This window comes from Apteryx rowi, unplaced genomic scaffold (assembly GCF_003343035.1).
Source record: "Apteryx rowi isolate R43461 unplaced genomic scaffold, aptRow1 scaffold_3, whole genome shotgun sequence".
Taxonomy (NCBI): Eukaryota; Metazoa; Chordata; class Aves; order Apterygiformes; family Apterygidae; genus Apteryx; species Apteryx rowi.
In genome coordinates, this window is record NW_020449418.1 from 6,249,042 (window position 1) to 6,269,212 (window position 20,171).

The window sequence follows — 20,171 nt, forward strand, 5'->3', positions numbered from 1 at the left end:
TTGTTTTCTGTATTGAGCAAGATCTTGAAGTTTAAAATACTCTAGATGCTTTTTAGAGAGCAGTGTGGCATCAGATCCAAAATTTAAGAGGGAAATGTCTTTTTTTCATGGGTGGCCCTTTGGTTCTGTGATACAAGGCCTGCTGTGCAAGCTCGGATGAGCCCTTAACACCTGCTTGTAGGCTGCAGAGCAGGCTGTGCTCACACATGGGATGTTAAGGTCTGATTCTGTAAGGGGCAAGGGTGCTGGGCTCCACCACTTCCTTCTCACTGGCTTTGAGGGCTGGAAGCCCCAGGTAAGAAGAAACATTTACTTGTTGGACTATGTGAAGGAGCAGCTGGGCATGTAAAAGTAAGAGTTTCTAATGGCTCCTTGTGGTTGCAGATGCAGGGGGCGGCACTGACTTGGGTGGTAAATTGGGTTGTTCTCTAGCATTTCAATCTAGCACATCAGCTATGAGAGCTCTCTGTGAAGTGCTGGCTGATTCCTGCTTTCCTGTTGTCTGCTAGCAGTTTGTAAATCTGTAGGAGGAAAAGGGTCATTCCTCGTGCCTTGTTTTCACCCCTTCTAAAGCAGAACTGGAGGTGGGTTAGCCCTCCACAGCTCCAGGTTGCCGCAGCAGAGAATGATGTTGCATGAAGKCATCCCTCACAAGCCACGGAGGAGGCTTGTGCATGAAGAATCCCACAGCCTTTGGGAGGCAGAGGAAAGATGCAGAGAATTAGATCCTAAGTAGCACATAGTCCTGTATGTTTTAAGGCACAGACTTAGTGAAGACTGTGTTTGGGAAATGTACTTTTTTCACATGGTTGTCACAAGCCAATTTAGGGTTGAACTGTTTTTTCTGGAGCTATACCATCACAATATACTAACACAACCCATTCACTGTTAATTCCCCATTTTTGAGATCCACCCCCAGACTAAATTTCCCTGGTCCCACTTGTGTTAAAACRAGTCTTTGTGAAAAGGAGTAAAATCAGCTCTTAAGAGAGGGAGGAAAAAAATCCTGCTAGAGGATGTGTGTGCCATTGCGGGCGCGGATCAGCAGGTGGCGATGTCGGAGCACCTTTGCCGTGCCTGGACCACTTCAGGTGCATCCCTTCTTCCTCCTGCTCCTCCTCCTCTTCCTCCCCCTCCCTGGGAAGCTAGTGGCCTCCAGCCTTGCAGGCTAGCAGTGTTGCGGCTAGTTGCAGACCTGAGCTCTACTGGGGAAGCCCTGGGAAGTGCCTTAAAAGCTGGGAGAGGGCTGTAGGTACTTTCCAGCAGCAGGACCCCTTGTTGTTGGGGAAGGTTTCATCTTGGCAGAGGAACATGCAGCAGAAATAGCCTATGTATGATGGTGAACCTGCAGCCCTGGTTTGGTATTTGGTGAGCTAAGGATGGTGGCCTGGAGAGGAGGCTCAGGGCAGAATGACTCCAGCAAATGTGCTCAAACTGGTGCACAAAGCTTACTGGAGACATTGCACAAGGCAATGCAGGGAGGGGAAAAACCAAGCCCAGGCTGCATTTGGGGGCACTGGGCACACCTGCCCTGTCCCTTTTCTCTCATTGCGGGAGACAGGAGAGTGTGAGCTTGGCCCAACACCTTAGCATTTTGCTTGACCTAGTACACTATGGCACTCAGGCTCAGCATGTCTCCAGGCTGCCTGGCTGTGGGATTGTTTTCGGTTTCTAAAGGCAGTCTGCATTGTGCAGCTCTCCTGCTTGCTCCAGATGGGATGAGGAGGCTTCCTGCACCCAGGAGTGCTCCAGCCAGGCAGCCACACTGCTAGCAGGAGAAGGCTATCCAAACCCACTAGAGGTCCTCCTGGTTCTGGGAAAGCAGGACCTGGGCATGGCTCTGCTCATACAAGCACAAGTATATGCAAGCTTGGCTCGCCCCAACAGCCAAGCACTCTTCAGGCTGCTGTTGGGGAAGGCTGGGGTGCAGAAGTGGCCTAGCTTCACCAAGCTTGGAAAGCATGAAGTGTCTCTTCCTCCTGTTGGGGGGGGAACAGCTTCAGTTGGAAAGGTTGAGGCCACCTCTCATGAGCAGTCCCTATCCCTTAGCAGATGGAGCACCCACATGGAGGGAGAAGATGCCAACTCAAATATGTCCTGTGCCAGGAGCAATTCAGCCAGCATCTCTCATCTGGTGACCTGTTAAACAAAAGGATGGGAGGGAAAACTCATGTAACTAGGATGTAGGTGTGCTCCTGAGCAGAGCCCTGCAGCCAGCTCCCCCCCCGCCCCCAAATCCCTCCCATCCTCAAGCACTGGAGAAAAGCCTGAACCCTCTCCACCTGGCTGCCTCCCTCTACCCCTCCAAGGGGCCCATGTCACTGTTCGTTCTTCAGTCTCTCTAAATTGTGCTGCCCATCATCTTTTGGCTACTCTTGTGCAAGCAGCGAGTACTCATTTGCTCATGCTGTTGCGGGATACCTAAATCAACTTTATTCACAATCACAGTTATCCAATTTTTCACAATGAGTTATTCTTCTCTTTAAACAGAACACAAAACATCTTAAAGTAAAGCAATGAAATGCAAATGACACAAGAACACGGAGGTACTTGGGAAACCTACACGAGTGAAACAAAACATAATGTTAGGATTTTCATCATTGTTGTTACTGCTGTTGCTGTTTTTCTCCCTGGAGAGAGCCTTGCTCCTCTCCTGCCTGCTTGTACCCTGAGGCCAGCTGTGCTTTGGGGGCTGGTGCAGCCAGCTGAGGCCGGGAGCAGGACTTGAATCCCAATTCTTGAGCTTGGATGCTGGGGGAGGTTTCAGCTGCTGCTAACTGCTAGAGTTTGGTCCACAGTAAAACAAACACGGTTATATATTAGAACACTCTGAATTCAAAAGGTGAAAAGGGAATTCACACCACTGCACTGGTACCCATGGATGGAGTTTCTTGAAAAATAAAATGTACCCATTGGCTTGCCCTGCACAGAAGGAAACCGATCCCATCGGCTTGATGAAGGCTCGGGAGGCTGCTTATTGCACATTTTCCCGCATCCGCTATTTCATGTTTCTACCCCTTGGGTTTCTCTGCTCCCAAGTCTTTGCACTGGAGTTTTAACAGCTACTGATACAGGCTCCTCRCTGCTACCTGTCCTTGGGCGAGCTGGAGGTTGGGTTTGCACCCGACCAGCTCGGCCGCGCTCCCGGCACGGGCGCAGAGACTGCTCTGGGCTTGTGCTAAGTTTGGTGGCCAGCCTCCCGAGCGGCGCGCTGAGGAGGCGTCCTGGGTCCGCCGGGAAGGTCTAGGGCTTTCGACAAGCTGCCGCGTGCCAGCCCGGCGTGCTGGGCTTGGGCCCTGGCCGTAAGTGTGTGCTTGAGAGGTAAGCAAAAAAAAAAAAAAAAAAGAACCACACGCACACACACACACAAAATCCCTGTAACCAGATTATCAGCTTTCAAGTTAAGTATTCCCCATGGCAGGTGGGGAATAACCACTGACCCCTGCTGTAGGACAGAGTGAGAATAGCGCCGCCGGCGAAAGGCTCTGCAGGGCCACCTCCGGCTAGAAGCATCTTTAGCATYTTTTTTTTTTCTTTTTCCCCCCGTTGCGGGGCTGGGGAGGGTGGTTTCCAGGCGCGGAGGCTGCATCTCCGCTGCCGGGAGCACTGCTGCGTGCAAAATGGCGGCAACTGACGCTGCTGCTGCTGCTGCGCCATGGCCCTCGCCGCCCTGGGCCTGTGGCGCTGCCTCTTCCTCCTGCCTGGCCTCTGGAGGCAGCGGGCGGCCGCCCGGGGCTGGAGGGGAGCTGGCTGGGGACACCCCGAAGGCCCAGCAGCCCTGGCCGGGCCCAAGCAGAGCCAGCATGGCGGCCGTTACCACGGCAACGGTGGGGCCACCATTACAGGCCCGAGCGCCCCGCCATGGCGGCAGCGGGGCACCCGGCTGGGGCTGGAGAGGGGGGGTATTTAAATAAACCAAAGCAAACAAAGCTCCTCAAGCTACATAAATTTTTTTTTTTTCCCCTCCTTTTTTTTCCCTTTGTAACATGTAAGGACAGCCATGTCCTGCCGGCAGGCTGGCTGTGGAGGGCGAAGTACCACCTGGCTATTTTCATTTTTAAAGCACAGTGATAAAGTTACCAATAAATGAGACCCGCAGACATGTGGGTTTATACATTCTTCCCCAGTGGGGCTTTTTTTTTTTTTTTTTCCTCCTTTTCATTTTTTTTGGTCTCCCTCAGAAGCAGACGGTTTGGGGGAGGGAGCTGCGGCTCCCTCTGCCACAGGCCCAGGCGAGCAGAAACGCCGCTGAACTCCTTGTGCCGCGTGGAGACCGCTAGGGACAAGCAATAGGAAATTTGGGGTGGTGGGGTGGGGTGGGGAGAAGGGTTGCTAGTCATGCAATGGGCTGGGCTGGGGGCAGCCCGTGAGACGTCACCGGGGGCTGCTCAGTTCGATTTCTAGGTTTTCGTCTGCACCTGCCCCCCCATCCTCGTCCTTTAGCTTTGAACACCTTCTCTGCGCTTTTCTCCCTGGTTCAAAGCTCGCCTCGCTCTGGCCATTCGGGGGGTTTCCTACGGTCGGGCAAGCTGCACGCGGAAACGTGCTGCTTGTTTCTCCTCTTCTGCTAAGCTGGCCGCTGCACGCTGCGGCTATTCGGCAGCAGACGTGCCGCGTCGGACCGCTTCCCGCTTTGTGTCCCTGCTAGGCACTGAAGCCTCCCTGCCTCTGTGCGTGGTGTAGAAAAGGGACGATTGCTCCAGCTATTTTTTTTTTTTTTTTTTTTGAGATAAAAGTTTAAAATCCAAGGGGGAGAGCAGTCCATGATGACTTCCCTGATGCATGGGCATTCAGCCCCAGGGCTTGCTTGGAGGGCAGAAAAGCAGCTGCTAAGCTGGTCTTGTCTGTTGTCCGTGGAAGAGGGGATCGGGGCAGTGGGCGGTAGTGGCTGTTGAATTGCCCAGGTGATGAATAGAGACCAGGACCTGTGTCATTTCACAGCCTTGTCGCCGCCTCCCTGGTCCCACAGCAGCATCTGCTGTTGCTCTAAGTGCTGCGGTACGTTTTGATGATGTCTTTGATGGCCCGTCTGCAAATGGGGCAGCAAGCATTGGCCATCTTCTTGAGCTTCAGCCCGCATGAGTAGCAGAGACACATGTGTCCACAGGAGTAAATGACCGTGTCTACCATGTTCTCATAGCAGATGGTGCATTCGTCTCCCCAGGGCCCTGAGACGGACGGGGAGATGGGTGACTCAGGCAAGCTGACTGGAGAGTTGGGCGCCGTGCCTGAAATGCAAGGAACAGGGTCAGTCATGCTGCATAAAAGGTAACTGCTGACCCAGCACCAGCTGCATGGTGCCCTGGCTGATATGGATGCTCCAGGACCAGGGTCCTGCCGCTCACCCACTCAGGTACAAGCCCGTGTTCACATGCCAAGGTGCAGGGCAGCAGAGCGGCCGTGTCCGCCAGGATCTGCCGCCCACATAGAGCAAATCAAGACACAGCTGTTCCCGGCAGCAAGGACAAAGAGCAGTTTCGCTTTTTTCATACTGCTGTCTAAACATTAATGAAGGAGGACAAATTAGAAGGGGTGGTGAGAGCTGTCTGCTTTGACAAGGCAGAGGCCGGGCAGCACACGGCAGCAGCAGCTGATGAGCTGATCAGTGCTTCATCTCTAGGGCCACCCCAGGGACGTGGGCCCACTGTGCTCTTCTGCAAACCACCCCACGTGGCTCCTTCAGGACGGGAGTGGGGTGGTACCACATGGACAGCACCTAGCACATAGTGGGCACATTGCTACCAGAGCTACAAGGGACTGCAGTAATTAGGCGCGTCCCACACCTATGACTAGGTTTCCCAGTGAAGCCAGATGAGGTAGCAAGATAATGAAAGAATTTTTTTTTTTCCCCCAAAAGCCATTAAAAATCTGAATGTTTGCTTGTCACCAGTTATTAGATCTGACACCGAGAGGTACCTTCAGAGAAAAACAACTTTGGTGTGGACAGCAGTGACAAGGACTTGGTAAGTTATACGTCCCACCGTCAATGCCTTAGGATCACACAGGTCCTTGGGGTTTTAAAAACGCTGCAGTGTACCTTATCATTTTTTATTGCATGTACATTTATTTAGAGCTCACTGGACTTCGTCAGGGTATTAGAAATATCGATACTGACTTTTTCTGAGGGAGGTACTGTASGTGTGTGGAGAGCAAAAATGGGGGGAGAATTAGGCATATTCCTAGCTCTAGCCTAAGCTAATGTGCATCATGTCACTGCTACACAGCTCGCGTCACAGGGCCATGCACATAACACAGAAACTTTGCTGCTTCCTCTGGGACCTTTCATGATGAAAGCGGTTGGAGAAATATTGCTGTCTAGGCATCTAAGCAGCTTCCACGTAAAACAGACAGAAAATAGATTTTTGCAGAGGCTCTCTCTTCCTCCCCAGGGGAGCTGACAGGAGCCTCCATCCATCACTGTGCTTTTAGAGCCCTTCTGGGAGATAAGCGTAAGACTGTGAAGTGAGGCAGTGCAAGAGTGGGCAAGGGAAGGCAAATGAAAGGAGCCCGGGGGGGGGAAATCCAACCAAACTTACCACTGATGGAGCTGCAGAGTGGGCCAGAGCCACATGTAGATAATATGGGGTCAGAGACGCCACTACAAAGGACGGTGGGTGAATTTGGTGCTGATGTGGGCGAGCTCGGTGTGGACAGCCCCAGCCGCTCAGCTAATATGGTGGAACCTGCATCACGAGAAAAGAAACCCAGTTATTTTTTTAAATAGAGTTTGCCCAAGGCAGTGGGGGTAAGCCACAGGGTGCAGCTCTCAGTGCTTGTCAGGATTCATGTCTCATGAGCCTTAAATCTAGGGAAGAGAGAAAGAAAAAAAACTCACACACCTTTCCAAATGCTACTAGTTGGCCCAGAAGAGTCATCGGGCTTCCACAGCCCCTGAAATTAGCTGGAGTTTCTTTAGCCCTCATAACCCTTTGCTTCTGCCCTTTGAAGTATCACAAGTCATTAAATGCAGTTACCTCCTTTATGGTTTCATCCTGATGTGCACCCTTAGCACTATAGCCAGCGATGGGCCTGTAGCCAGTGGGAGACACAGTCTGCAGTGGGCTGGGCTGGACTCCAACCCAATTACATATCACCTTGTTGAAGCACTCTGTACTAACCCAGAGCAAAATACATCCCAGGCTCCAACAGATTCACACAAAGGGCTTCCCAGAGATGAACGCGAGGGCATGGCAGTCAGGAAAACCTGAGGTCTACTCACTGCTCTGCCTCTTGTGTAGGGTGGCCTCAAAGGAGAGAATAGCAGGTGAGGACAGAAATCTGGGTAGACACCTCTTCAGGCCAAGAGAAAAGTGACCAAAATGCATTTGGCTCTGGGCTGAACAAGGATGCTTCCCTCGCCCCCGAAATCAGCAACATTTCTTCTGCTCCCTGCATGCCTGGATGTGACTGCTCAAGGGTGCAGAACCCCTGAAGCTCTTTTCTAGGAGTTCCCAGTTCCACTGCCTCCTGCTCACAGTGCCCACCATCAGCTCTGTGTTAGTACACTGTTTGCCAGAGAAATCAGTTCTGCTCCAGAGCCTGCCTTGCATCCTCCCTCCATCTCAACCTCTTTCTTCTACTGCTGTTACAATAACAAGCAACTTAAATCCGCTTCCAGAAGGAAAGCTCGGGGGGGGTGTTTACAATTCTGGCTGCTGCAAAGGTTTTGCAAAGGGATTTCATTGCTAACCATGCAGTCTGGACTTCAGTAAAAACATAGTGGTGAGGCAGTAGCACACAAGTGCATGAACTAAGGTATAGGTTCTTGGTGGTAAGAACTAGTTTGTCCACAGTTTTAAAGTTTCTCATTCCCCAGCTGGGGAAAAAAAAAGTGGGGTAGCTCCAAATTGGAGCTAAAATGCTTAGACTTCTTCATTGTTACCATATAAGGAACAGAGAGACACAGAGGGTTTGATTCCACAGTGTCCTTGATGAGTCTGAGGCTACTCTCCAGAGGATAAAAGCAGTCGGAGGACAGGAAAAGGTGCATGAACCAGAACAGGTCCTTCAGTTCCTATTTACAGAGAGGCAAATGAGGACCAAATCCAGGAAGCTGGGACTCCAAGTGCCAACTTCAGATGGAGCAAAAACCAAAAGCAGAGCAGCAGCAAATGCCAGAATTTCCTGCCCTTTTTAGCAGAACAAGACTGAGTGGTTAAAGTGCAGCACAGGGACCTGGGGAGACCGTGTTTGGGTCTAAATCTGCGCTGAGGACCACATATGGGACAACAGGCAAATCACTTCAACCTTCAGTCCCTCAGTTTCATTACTGTTCAAACGAGGAGTGCTTTCCTCAGGGGTGCAGTCTGAGGCTGACTTAGCCTCTGTAAAGGGCTTCAGGGCCCTCACACAAGATGCTGTAGAAAGCAGCCTTGTTTATCGCCCAGACGGGAGCAGAGGCTAGAGTTTGGCTCACTAAGTATGCACAGAGAACAGTGCAGCCTCTAATGACAGCCACTAGCAATGGCCCTTCCTTTCCAATCTGACAGATGACCCTAGCAGAAAACTTGCCCTGTGGGTAACACATACTGTAAACAGACCCAGCAGGGGCACAGATTTCAGCTCGGTCACTGCACACATACCAAATGTGTACACTGAACAGCTGAACATGTTTTCAAGCCTTCCCTCTCCTCCCTGCAGCCTGGAGATGTTGCTTCCATTCAGCTTGCACGCAGCATGTTGCATTTCTAATACCAGCCCGGTCACTTTAAATGCAAAATAAAGCCTATTAAGAGCTTTTTTTTTTTTTTTCCCTAGGCTAATAGGAGAATTTGGAGATGCCCCAAGTGTCATAGAGTATGAACTGATGAACAACACTGGCAGTAGTACAAAGGATCTTTCCACAGTGCAAGGAGAGCTCACTGGTGAAGGAAACACAATCTTCTCTGGCTCAGCGGCTGGTCTGAGTCCCAAAACAGCCTTACTGAAGACCAAGGACCAGCCACCTTCCCAATTCCTTCTCCTAGTGCAGAGCACACTTTTTGACTTTCTCCAGCAGAAGTATGGAGCTTTGTTTAAAACAATCTGAACTCCCTACCAGAGAAGACAAACTTCTCCCTTAGTGACAAAATAATCAGCATATGACACGTTACTCACACTGTTAATATATTGCCGGATGGTGTGCAGATACCATGACAAGGAACGTGGAAGGAGATCATGGGCAGGGTGGAATGAGTGTGGCCAGCTTGGCTTAACTAAAACCAGACACATGTGCTGAAGGCCAAACATGCTCATTGTGTGCACAGAGCTCCCACCAAGAACTAGCTTTCAAACCATGATTTTAAAAAGTAAATAATTCTAAATAAATCAATTTAAATACTAATTTAGAAACATTCTTCCTCTCTGTAAAGGCTCCAGATAACTTGTCTCTGCTGCTAGATCTTGATCTCAAACATGCTGAACATACTGGGATCGCCTTTAAATGGATTTTCAATCAATTCTATTTGCTATTTTATCTTTGTAGCACTAACAAAATCCAGCATGGATTGACTGTTTCTCTGCACTTCTGTATCATCACTATTGGAGAGATGCAAACAAATGAACCTATACATCCACGCACAAAAGGAAAGAGAATATTATATTTTCAGTAAAAGAGAGTATGATTATCAAATGTGCTGACAACATCATGCTGGGAAAGACTGTTAGTATGGTGGAGGAAACATTTATAATGCAAAATGATCTTGCCAAACTGGAAATTGGGTCAGAAATAAATGGGAGGCTATTCAATAGGATCAAACGCAAAATATTACTTAGGCAGAGACGATCAGCTACTGAAGTACAGGACAGGGAATTGGACCATTCAATTAGAAATACAGCTGTCTTACAGAGAAAGGTCTGGAGATTCCTGGAGGTCAGTAGATGATCATAAATCAACAGTGCTGTCCTGTTATAAGAAGGCTACACCAATCCAGAGTCATACGAGGGTCTAGAAGCACCAGAACCAGGGCCATGAGACACTTGTGGTATCTCTGTCCCTGGAGATACTCAAAGTCTGCCCGGACAGGATCCAGAGCTAACTTGGAAGTTAGCCCTGTTCTGAGCAGGAGGTTGGACAAGGTGACTCCCAGGGGGTCCCTTCCAAACAAAACTGTTGTATGATTATAAGATGATAACAGTTTTCACAGGCTGTTAAAATGAGGGAGGAAACAATCTCTCCTCTGTGAAAGTTTTGGACAGGACAAGAAATCATGGGCTCAGACACCTAGGACATTCACATTAGACATTACGCAGATAGTGAAGCACTGAAAAGCAGTCAGGCTGCTCAAGAGACTGTGGCATCTCTGTGATTAGAGCTCTAGAAGAACAGGAATGTGTTGTAGGTCATCTCTTGGGATCCCATCCAGCATCTATGACTTTTAGGAGAGTAGTTCTCTGTATCCATAACCGCCTCTTTACAGAAAGTCCTAATTGTGAGCAAAGCACAGCAGCTGTGGCCCACAGAGATGCTTTTGGCTCTCGTGTCTATTGTGGACAGGCTGGTTTCCCAGAAAACTGCAATCCACTCTCCTTAGGCCATCCCAGCTTTTAAGCAAACATCTTTTCCCTCATCACTCTTACTGGCAGCTGTCTGGGGAGAACTGTGCTGCTGAAGGATCTCAGTTGGGAAACAGGCCAGATAAAATGGCAATGCTCCCTAAAAATACAGGAAATTAGTCAATTAACTCCCCCCCTTAACTCTTTTTCATTTATAAAAATAGTATTTCTACATTTCTTTCTCATAGCAAAGTGATTATGTTGACTTATTTACTACTGCACAGGCCCCAGAGAAAGAATCAGAAAACTACCACAACAAAACCAGGTGGGTAAGAGCAATGTGCAGTTTGCACTCTCCTTCTGAACATGCTCAGAGGCATTTGTTAACATGCAAGTAAATCCCTGGGGGACCTCTGTGGCCTAGAGCAGGGGGCAGTGGAGTAGCTGCCATGAATCTGAAGCAGCTATCCCCAACACATTACTAGCAGTATGTTAGGAGTCCCAGACTCAAGCTACAGCTGGGAAAGAGAGAAAAGTATAGTACTGTCAAAGAGCATGTTGCTTCCTTATTATTGTTTTCTTTGGATCAAAGGAGGTTGGAAGACTGCCAATTTATGGTGTTCATAATGCATTTCTTACTCTGGTATCTATTCCTGAAAGAGGTGATAGAGATGTAGAGCCATTCCTGGGACTGGAATAATGACAACTGGATTAATGGATTTAACCTTATCTACTACAGATCTTTGGTTTTATAATGACCCCTAGTATATGATTACCTTCATAAATAACCAGGTGCAAGAATCTAGTAGTACTGGCACCTGAATTTTGGCTCTTCTTGTTTTTTGCTAGAAAATCTTCTATATACATCCTATTTTTCTACTCATTGATGTAACTGGTATAGAACATTCCCACTTTATTTTTTCCTTATTCATCCTCCCATTACAGAAAAAGGTAGAGATATAATTTTAACTTCAGAGAATGCAGACTTTGGTAGAAGTAGGTCACTTAGGTCTTACCTTTTGAATATATCACACTAAAACAAAGGAACAAAGCACCTGTAGCTGTCTGGGTACATGGTGGTTAAAAGTCAACAATAATGTTAGGGAAGGATGTAATCATATCCATCACTTCTGTATGCTACAAAACATGTGTATTTACACAGCAAGTTGTTACGTTCCCACGGTGATGAGAACAATACTGCATTGACCAGAAAACAGAGCTTCCTTCCCCTTGAGCTCAGCATTTGTGGCCAGCCACGCTGGCAGCCTGGCCTCTGGGCTGCAGCTCATCTCTGCCTCTCAGGTGACTGACATCAGTTGATAATCCATGGGACTTTTTGCATTCAAATATTTCCTGGGGCTTTTACAACTGTTTTGAACAGAACAATATTACATTTTGTTCTTTACAAGACTGTGAAAACATATAGGATTTTGCATTATGCTACACAAATGTCCAGAAATAAGTCAAAAAGCAGCCTGGAAGATTTTGCATGCAAAACCAAAAGGCCTGTATTTGCAGAAGGGTGTCAGACTTAACCTCTGTTTAGGGAAGTAAAAGTTGGATCCAATTCACGAGATCAACAGTTTACAGTTTCAGGTGGACCAGACAAGGAGTGTGCTTTAGGGCTTCACTGGAGCATTGCTGTCCACTGTGCTAAGAAGGGTAGCATGGCACCAGCAGGTCTATTACTCTGCTGCAGTAATATGCATACTGCAGTTAAGCTGGAGGAATATTAAAGCACCAGCAACTCCAGACACTTGCAGGAGCTCTTGATCTTTCAGCACTCACAGGCCAAGCTCAGTGAGCTGTCTGAAGGCAAAGAGCACAGGACAAATCTGCAAGTGAGTTGGTATCTTTCTTGGCCTGAAAGGTGAAGTTCAGCATTTACTCAGCACTTCATCCTGCAAAATCCTGAGGGCAAAGACACCGTGCAATAAGCATCTAGCTGAACTTAAGTGAAAGAGTGGCCAGCATAGTTATAAAGGTGTGGTAATATCTTCTCGCAGTCCTCATGTCCCTCTCAGCAGAAAAGCTTAACCTTCCTCACCTTCCCAATAGGGCTCCATGTCACAGCTGGAGAAACATTAGACCAACAAAACACCCAGATGGATGCTTAGGTCTACCAATGGTAAAAAAAGAGCCAGGATTAAGTAGCTGAACCACATGAAAAGCAAGAGTCGGAGTTTTCATCTTGTTTAAGAACAACATAACAAAAAGCCCTCTAAAAGATCACAAGTATTAATTACCCTGACCAAAAATGCATCTGTCCAAAAGCAATGACTTTTTCCACCCCATCTCAAAAAGGCTATTTGGCTCAGAGTGGTTGGGAGACCACAGCAAACATGGTTCTGTGAGCAAAAGGAAAACCACTGCCTAACTCAGCACTTCCAAGCTCAGTGCTCCTCCAGCAGGGATATGTATAAATAGGGTGGCAGATGCATACAGGAAACAAACAGTTTATCTTTTTCCTGCCAGCACTGCTCTGAATTTCTATGGGACTTTCTGTTGGATGAAAAGGCATCTGACAAAGGAAAAGAAAGCGTTTAGCCTGTTTTGTCGCTCTCACAGTAGCCAGGATAACTAACTCATGCCAGAGTTAGTTCAAAGAATATGCGGATATTATCTCTCCTGACAGATGAGGTGTAATTCAAAGAGGTTGGTAAATGATCCTGTAACCTGTATATTCACTGTAGCCAGGCAAAGGCATTATGGGATAAGGCAGATCTATATATCATTTATTATGAACTTCTCACTGCATCCAGGGATTATTAATTATTATTCTCATGGAGGGGAGTGTGCAGAGGGAGAGACATTTGCAGACATCTGCGGAGAGTTAATGTGCAGGCCACATCCCGTGGCTGTCACTTAGAGATCAGTGTGCTTTACCCAGTCATGGTGGAAAGTAGCTTTGCTCCCAAAAACACTCCCGGAGAGGCTGGTGCATTTGCAGACACAAGGACTGTCTACAGTACCTAGGCACAGAAGTTCAGCCACAGGACTGAGGTCTCCAAGAAGGGGGGACTCCTGGTTTGCAGCTTCAGCAAGCAGAGCCTGCCAATCCACACCAAATACTGGAAGAGAGCCATTAATATCTCACCTTGAGGGCTTCACTTTCCAGATGCTGGCTAACACCTCAGTATTCAGGTTAGGCTAAAAATGCTCATTTACTTACCCATGGCAAGAGTGGGTTAATTATGTRTCATGTGTGATGAGATCTTTAGCAGGATGCACACAGGTGCCGTGAGCAGGTATTAACTCTGACATTGCTGGCACTTCCCACAAGAAATAACTATTTGACCGCATCCAGCTCACTGCAACTGTGCAGTTTTCCAAGATGTAAGTTGTAAAGCACCCTGTCCTCAGAACAGCTTTCTCTTTCAAATTCTCTCTCAAAACATTGAATATAAACCAGGAGGGTGAATAGAGAGCTATATGCAGTGCTAGAATCAAGCCCAGTAAGTTACAGAAGCTGGCATACTCTTGTGTATCTCTTACAACTTAACATCAGTAATGTGTACATTATTTCCAAAGAAAGATAAAACCAAGCATGATCGGAGGGTTTATAAAGAGGGGGTGGCTTAATACAAGTTAATTTCTTTCCAAGAGGCACTAAATATTAACCCCCTTGCCGCCCTCCACCCTCTAAAGCCATAAAACACCATGCGCCCTGCAGTTCACAGAACTCCAGGCAGTTAAGTGCCACATAACACAGGCCTGTTTAATCCCTATCAGTTTAATGAGTCCGTTTTCCATACATAAAATAAAAAAAATGGACTATAAAACTCTGGGGCACTTCTAAGTGAACGCCTGTTAAAGGAAGAGACTCATTATATACATTTCTGTGCAAAATGCTATGCATTTATCAGGCTTCTCTTGTGCTGTATTTATTTTAACTCATTGACTACTGGCAATTTCCACATCACTGGAATGAACTAAGACAGAGAAGGATCAAGATCCCAAATGGGGCTGCACCTGGCATCTGAGATGAGGGGTGTGATTCACTACTACAAAGAGCTATCTTGTCTCAAATGGGAGGAGTTTATGACTCTAAAGCTGGAGAACCAAAATCCTRGATTCTCCCTGCATGTGTGAGATATTTTTCCACTGCCTGCTGTCTGCACCATGGGCACCATGTATAATGACGGTACGCACCGATAATCATTTAAGTATTCTGCATGCTCAATGCTGGAGTCCCAGGACAGTCAGGGAGCAATCACAGGACCTGCAGTAGTGCTAAGAAAATTGTTTCCACAGGAACAGGCAAAAGTCTGGGAAGAGAGGGGGGAAGAYGGGCTCAGCTTCCAAAAAACCCTGCAGACTCTTAGGAGAATCAGGCCAGACAATTGCCTCAGCAGAGACCCAAGAGGAGAGGAGACAACCCCTCTCTAAGTTAATTTGGAGAGAGCAGCTGCAGGATATACATTAGCAAGGTAAATGAGGGGCTCATGAAACTGTGACTCCTTCCAGCCTGTTCCTCAGGACAAGGGCTGCATCGCAACGTGGGAAACACCTCCGGGGAACAGGCCTTGGCTGCTAAGCTGGGCTGCCAGGAAGAGGCCTAACGGGTACAGCTTCAGTTAAGCTTGCCTGTAATGGGACAAACCCCAGCCAGTCTCTGCACATCGCTGCTGCAGGCAGCTGAGGCCAAATGTCAGTGTTGACTTAAGAGCCCCTTTGCCAGCACCTTTGCCCTGCGGTGCCCTCCTGAACTGCCCTAGCCCCGTGTTGAGCATTTGCCCAGCTGCTGTAGCGGGGGCTCCCAAGAACCAGGGCTTTGTAGCTRTGCTGTCTTGAGTCCCCGGCCAGCTCCTGCACTCCCCTCCCCACCCCCAATAAATTTTGAGCCATTGACCAATTTCAAGAGAATCTGGAAGCTTCAGCAACAATTAATTCCTAAATATCTTGCAATCAGCGGCTGAGTAAGAGCGCCAGCTCACTGCCCATGGTTAAGGAGGCAGGCGAGTTTAGCCTATATGCATTCCGCATTCACCCATTGCGGGTGTGAATCCAGACTACCCACACCAGATGCTGGCTCTCAGCTGTCCAGCAGGCTAAAAAAAAAAATTAGGAGACATCCAGGGAGCTGCAACAATGTGCAGCTGCTCTGGGGGGCCTGGAGTTATTCCAGTGGGTGGACAGAAAGGAGACAGACATGGAAGAAACTGAGCTTCATTAGTACAACTGCTGACGGAACAAGTTATTTCATTGCTTAAAAGGAAATATCAATATTAATGGAAAGGCTGTAATTCACAAGGGAAACCACATCAAAAAAAAACAAAATAAAAGAGAAGAAGGAAGATGTTTTACATGCTGGTAATTCTTTTTGAGATACAAGAAAATGAAAGAATATCTCCAACCATTTGGCTTCCCAAATACTAAATATATAAACTTGTTGCTGCGATAGTTCCTCCAGACATGAGTCATACATTTCAAAACCTTATGGGGTCAATCAATTTAAATTTTATAAATGGATTACAACACCAAAACCAGACCAATATATCCAGACTGGCTCATTTCAATCTTTCAGAGCTGTTGATAAAACCATGTGCAAACTGAAATGCTTACAAGTAAAAGCTGAAAGCAATAAATCAATTTTAACAGTCTGGTCATGTCTACCATACAGGAATGATGCCTGAAAAAACCCACAAGCCTGGAACAATGGAAGTCCTAAAGCACTTGCAAACCCCACTTTTTTCACTTCTATGCAGTCTCCTAACGATTTGGCTTTCTTTTTTGGTTGTCCTATGTGCACAACCCATAGAAGTTCAGAATTAAGAGCAGCACCTTATGTATAAAATATTCAGAAAGGCTTCCAATCTTGACAAGAAGATCTATTGCCTCCCTCAATAGCTGGTTCCCATAGTTAATTACCCTCACTTATGTCTAGTTTGACTCTGTGTACCTTCATTTTCCAGCAGCTTGATATTTTCATGCTAATATCTGCTACAGTGAAGTGCCCTCTACTTTCATTTATCTTCCCTCCATGTGGTCAAGTTGCCTCTCAATCTTTTCCTTGGTAAGTGAAACAAATTGACGTCCTTCCACCTCTCACTACAGATGACTGTAGTCTCTCACTGCACTGTAGAGGCGCTTGGCCTGCAATTATTTTCCCTTTGCTGAGTGACAAAAAGAAATATAAAGTGTTTCCAACCTCACCTTTATTTTCTGCTTTTTTACTTTCCCCTACAGTAAATGTAGTGCCAGTCTACAACACCAGATTGATAAGACTGAAGCAGAAGTCAGAATTCCCTACTGTCATACCAATCCCACACTGTCCCATCTCTTAGAGAGCTCTGTAAGACCATCAGCCCAGGTAAACATGGTCTCCTCTAATATTTAAATTAGGAGATAAAAGTTGCATTTCCAATACTGTGTAACAGCTGCTGTTAGCAAGTGTCAGCTTCCACTGTCAGGCCACTATCCAGGAGAGACCCGAGCTTGGTCCTGCTCTGGGTCAGGACCAAATAACTAATCTCAAGGTCTGAAATGCAGCAGCCAGTGATGAAAACCCTGAGCCATCCAGTTTCCTGAGTCAAAAGTAAAACTTCTCTAGTTGCAAGAGTGGCATTGCTGCTCTCCACCTTCTCCATCCTCCAAAAGAAGCAGAAAAACTGGAGAGAAAGTAGAAACAGCAACTTTCATTTCCTATATTGTATAGTTTGCTGTAGCTTTGACGTTCCTTTAACACTGCATAATAGTGCTTTGATTAATCTAATAATGGCAAAAGAGATGCCCCAGAAATAGAATGACATCTGCTATATAAGATAGGTTTGCTATCATTACGCCTCTTTCAGTATTTGTGTCTCATTTGTTTCAAGGATATGGAACTTCACATTTTCCATTAAAGTTAGAAAAGATGACTATAAACATGTCTTCTCCTGTGATATAAAGCTCAAACTACAAAAGATGGATCATATAAAATTACTCTTGTTTGCATTCTGAAGAAGGAGCTTGTCATTAGATAGAAGACAAACACTTTATACTCTTCTTACATTTTCTAATATTATAATGACAGATATTATGGCAAGTGCCATAAGCTGTTCCACTGCAGTGCAAACAGTGCACATCACTGTTTACACTGTAATTGTATTGCAAAAGCCAGAGATGCGAGTTCATCACGTACGGCTGATCTGTATAATTACTGCAGTTACAGAGTTGTGCTGTGCTGGAGACAGCATCATAGCTGTTTTCTGGGCAGTTGCACTGTACCACAGTACTGCAAACACAGGTCTGAAAAGCCGTATTTATATTTCAGCACCTGTTAAAGATCATAGGCAAGCTCTAATCTCATAGCTTTTCACTGGGCAATGGCAGCTTGCGCCCAAGCTGACATTACTAGAGCTGCACCCCCAGCGGGGTCCTCTCCTGTCCTCAGGTGAGGCTACATCAGCATGTTCAGATCTCTTCATTTATATCTCACTTGAGACACAAGAGCCCATTTTCCGCTTGTTCTCCAGTGACTGAGSCCAGGAAAATCTTGTTGCACAAATATAGGTAGCGAGGAGTCTTCCAACTGAGCAGATTTTCAGTGGAAAACATGGATTTATCTAAAATGTCCACTGGGAAGGTACCAGTTTGGGTTGAACTTGTGAACAGGTAGGGAAGACATACGCAGAGACGCAGTAATATCTTGCTCAGCAGGAGGTTTGCCCAGGTTGTGGGAGGCCAATGTTCAGGTCTGTGCTCTCCTGAATTCTGCAAGAGGATGCGAGTGTGATCCTCTGGTGAGAAATATCTTCTCTGCTCCATTTTAGGACCTCTGGCAAAGAGGCTATTTGCTCTGTGCAGAACTGGCAAAATTAGTGATCTCATAGGAAAGGAAGTAATGGTCTGATGACTTAGTCTTACCAGCAGCTAAATGGCCTGAGGATATTTTCCTTCTTACATATACATGAGCATTTAATCTTCCTACTTTGACTGGGATCTGTTTGACTTCATCTACCTTTATCAAAATGATGTGTTGGCTGAGAGCAGCGCTAGCCATGGATTATGTACAATATGCACAAGAAATGTAATCAAGTGGAACTATCGGGATTTGATTCTTGCGTTCCTGGAGATAAATTATAGTATTATATTTGTCATCTATGAGCCTTTAATAGCCACAAAATATTCACAGCATAGACCTATGGTCCACTTTAAGCAAATCGTTTAGGACACTTAAGACTGTGATAAAGGTGGATTGGACCCTGCAGACAGAGGTGTGCGTTCATCACAATTTATCTTCAAAGACTGTCTACCCATCCTAAAAAAGGAGCTGTTAGTTGTTGAGATTTTTTTTTTCTGTTGAGTAAAAGGAGCATTTTAATAGTGAGAATTTGAAACAATAAAGGAATATAGATATATTTAAAGATATGTGAATATAACAACATAAGCAATAAAAGAACATTTTCAAATCATCTAAGTGTACCGGTAAGCCCCATTTATTATCATCTGCATGAGTTATGCATGCAAATTGCATACACAAACAAGCTTATTTATAAATGTAAAATCAGGCACCAAAAAAAGGGTGATTTCTTTACTCTGAGACTGCCCMATCTGTGGGTCACAGACGTCTCAGTGGGGACATCTCCCTGAGACGTCTCAGTAGGGAAAACAATCCGTCTAACTAGACAGCTCCACTTGAGATACAGAGATGAATCCACTGGGCTGCTAGTGCCTGGTACAACTCATCTGTTATTAAATGTTTTTGGCTTAAATGCACACAGTGAAAAAATATAAAGAGAGGTGGCTTTCACTAGAGGGAACAGGCCCCTGCTGGGTTACAAATTCGCCCCTGAAAGACGGCTGACGCTATACCCAGATTTGGAGGGAGATGGCACAGCTGGAGGAGCAAGAGAAGGGAAAGGCCAGGCTGGTGCCTGATATGAACCAGTGAAAGGCAGGATAGTGAAGCAGTAGCAAACCTGCCATGCTAGAGATACTAGACGAGGCAGAAGCCCTTTTTAACAATTCAGCTTCCAGTATTTGAAGTATTTGGAGAGAGACATTTGACTCAGTTTCACCCAAATTCTGGTGTTTGGCTTCAGCTAAATACTTCCTTAAAGCCAAATCTCTGAGTGGCCTTAATTTAAACTGGTTTGTCTCCACTGCAGCAGTGGTGATGTTAATTAGAAAGGTCTAATTAATTTTTTGTAATTTCCCCTATTAAGAATGCAAATGCTCATAACATTACTACAGATTTTCCCCTGATATGGCAGAACTTTCTTTACCATGAGACATCCTCCCCAAGCCAATAATCAGATTAGTTCTTAGGTAGATACTCTAACTATCTCTTAAACAAATGTGTCGACTCTTATTTGTAAATCAGTTAGAGGAGGATAAGGAATCAGATAGCATTCTCAGAGACCATCATTTAGTTTCTGACGCTGACATGGCCCAGATTCAAGCCCAAATACATCCCACATTTGTGACTATGTGAAGATGACACCTGTCCAATATCCACACACAAAAAAAGTCAGTTTGATCCTGAGCAAATGCCATTTCAGAGTTTTTTCCTCCACACTTTCAAAACATGACTTTCAGCATTTAAAGTCCATTGGTGAACAGAGCTTAAGGACAGAGCAAAATTAGCGAGAGAAAGAGGCCAGCTTTGCAAAGGTTCATCTAACTGCATGAGCTACACTGTCCTGCATAGGGCTGGAGGAGCAGGAGACCTCTCTGGCGTTGTGCTGGTGGGTGCTATGCTTTGCGCAGCTCCG

At 46.4% G+C, this 20,171-nt stretch overlaps 1 protein-coding gene across 1 annotated transcript in view; it reads right to left on the minus strand.

Annotated features, from left to right (window-relative positions):
• Window positions 1-4,732: 4,732 nt before the first annotated feature.
• NEURL1 (neuralized E3 ubiquitin protein ligase 1) overlaps window positions 4,733-20,171 on the minus strand; it is a 159,942-nt gene continuing 144,503 nt past the window's right edge. The window contains exons 6-7 of the mRNA XM_026069672.1: window positions 6,537-6,683; window positions 4,733-5,228 (exon numbers count right to left, since the gene is read on the minus strand). Of these exons, the coding sequence (XP_025925457.1) occupies window positions 4,987-5,228; window positions 6,537-6,683 (389 nt within the window). The 3' untranslated portion in view covers window positions 4,733-4,986. The remainder of the gene's footprint in view (window positions 5,229-6,536; window positions 6,684-20,171) is intronic.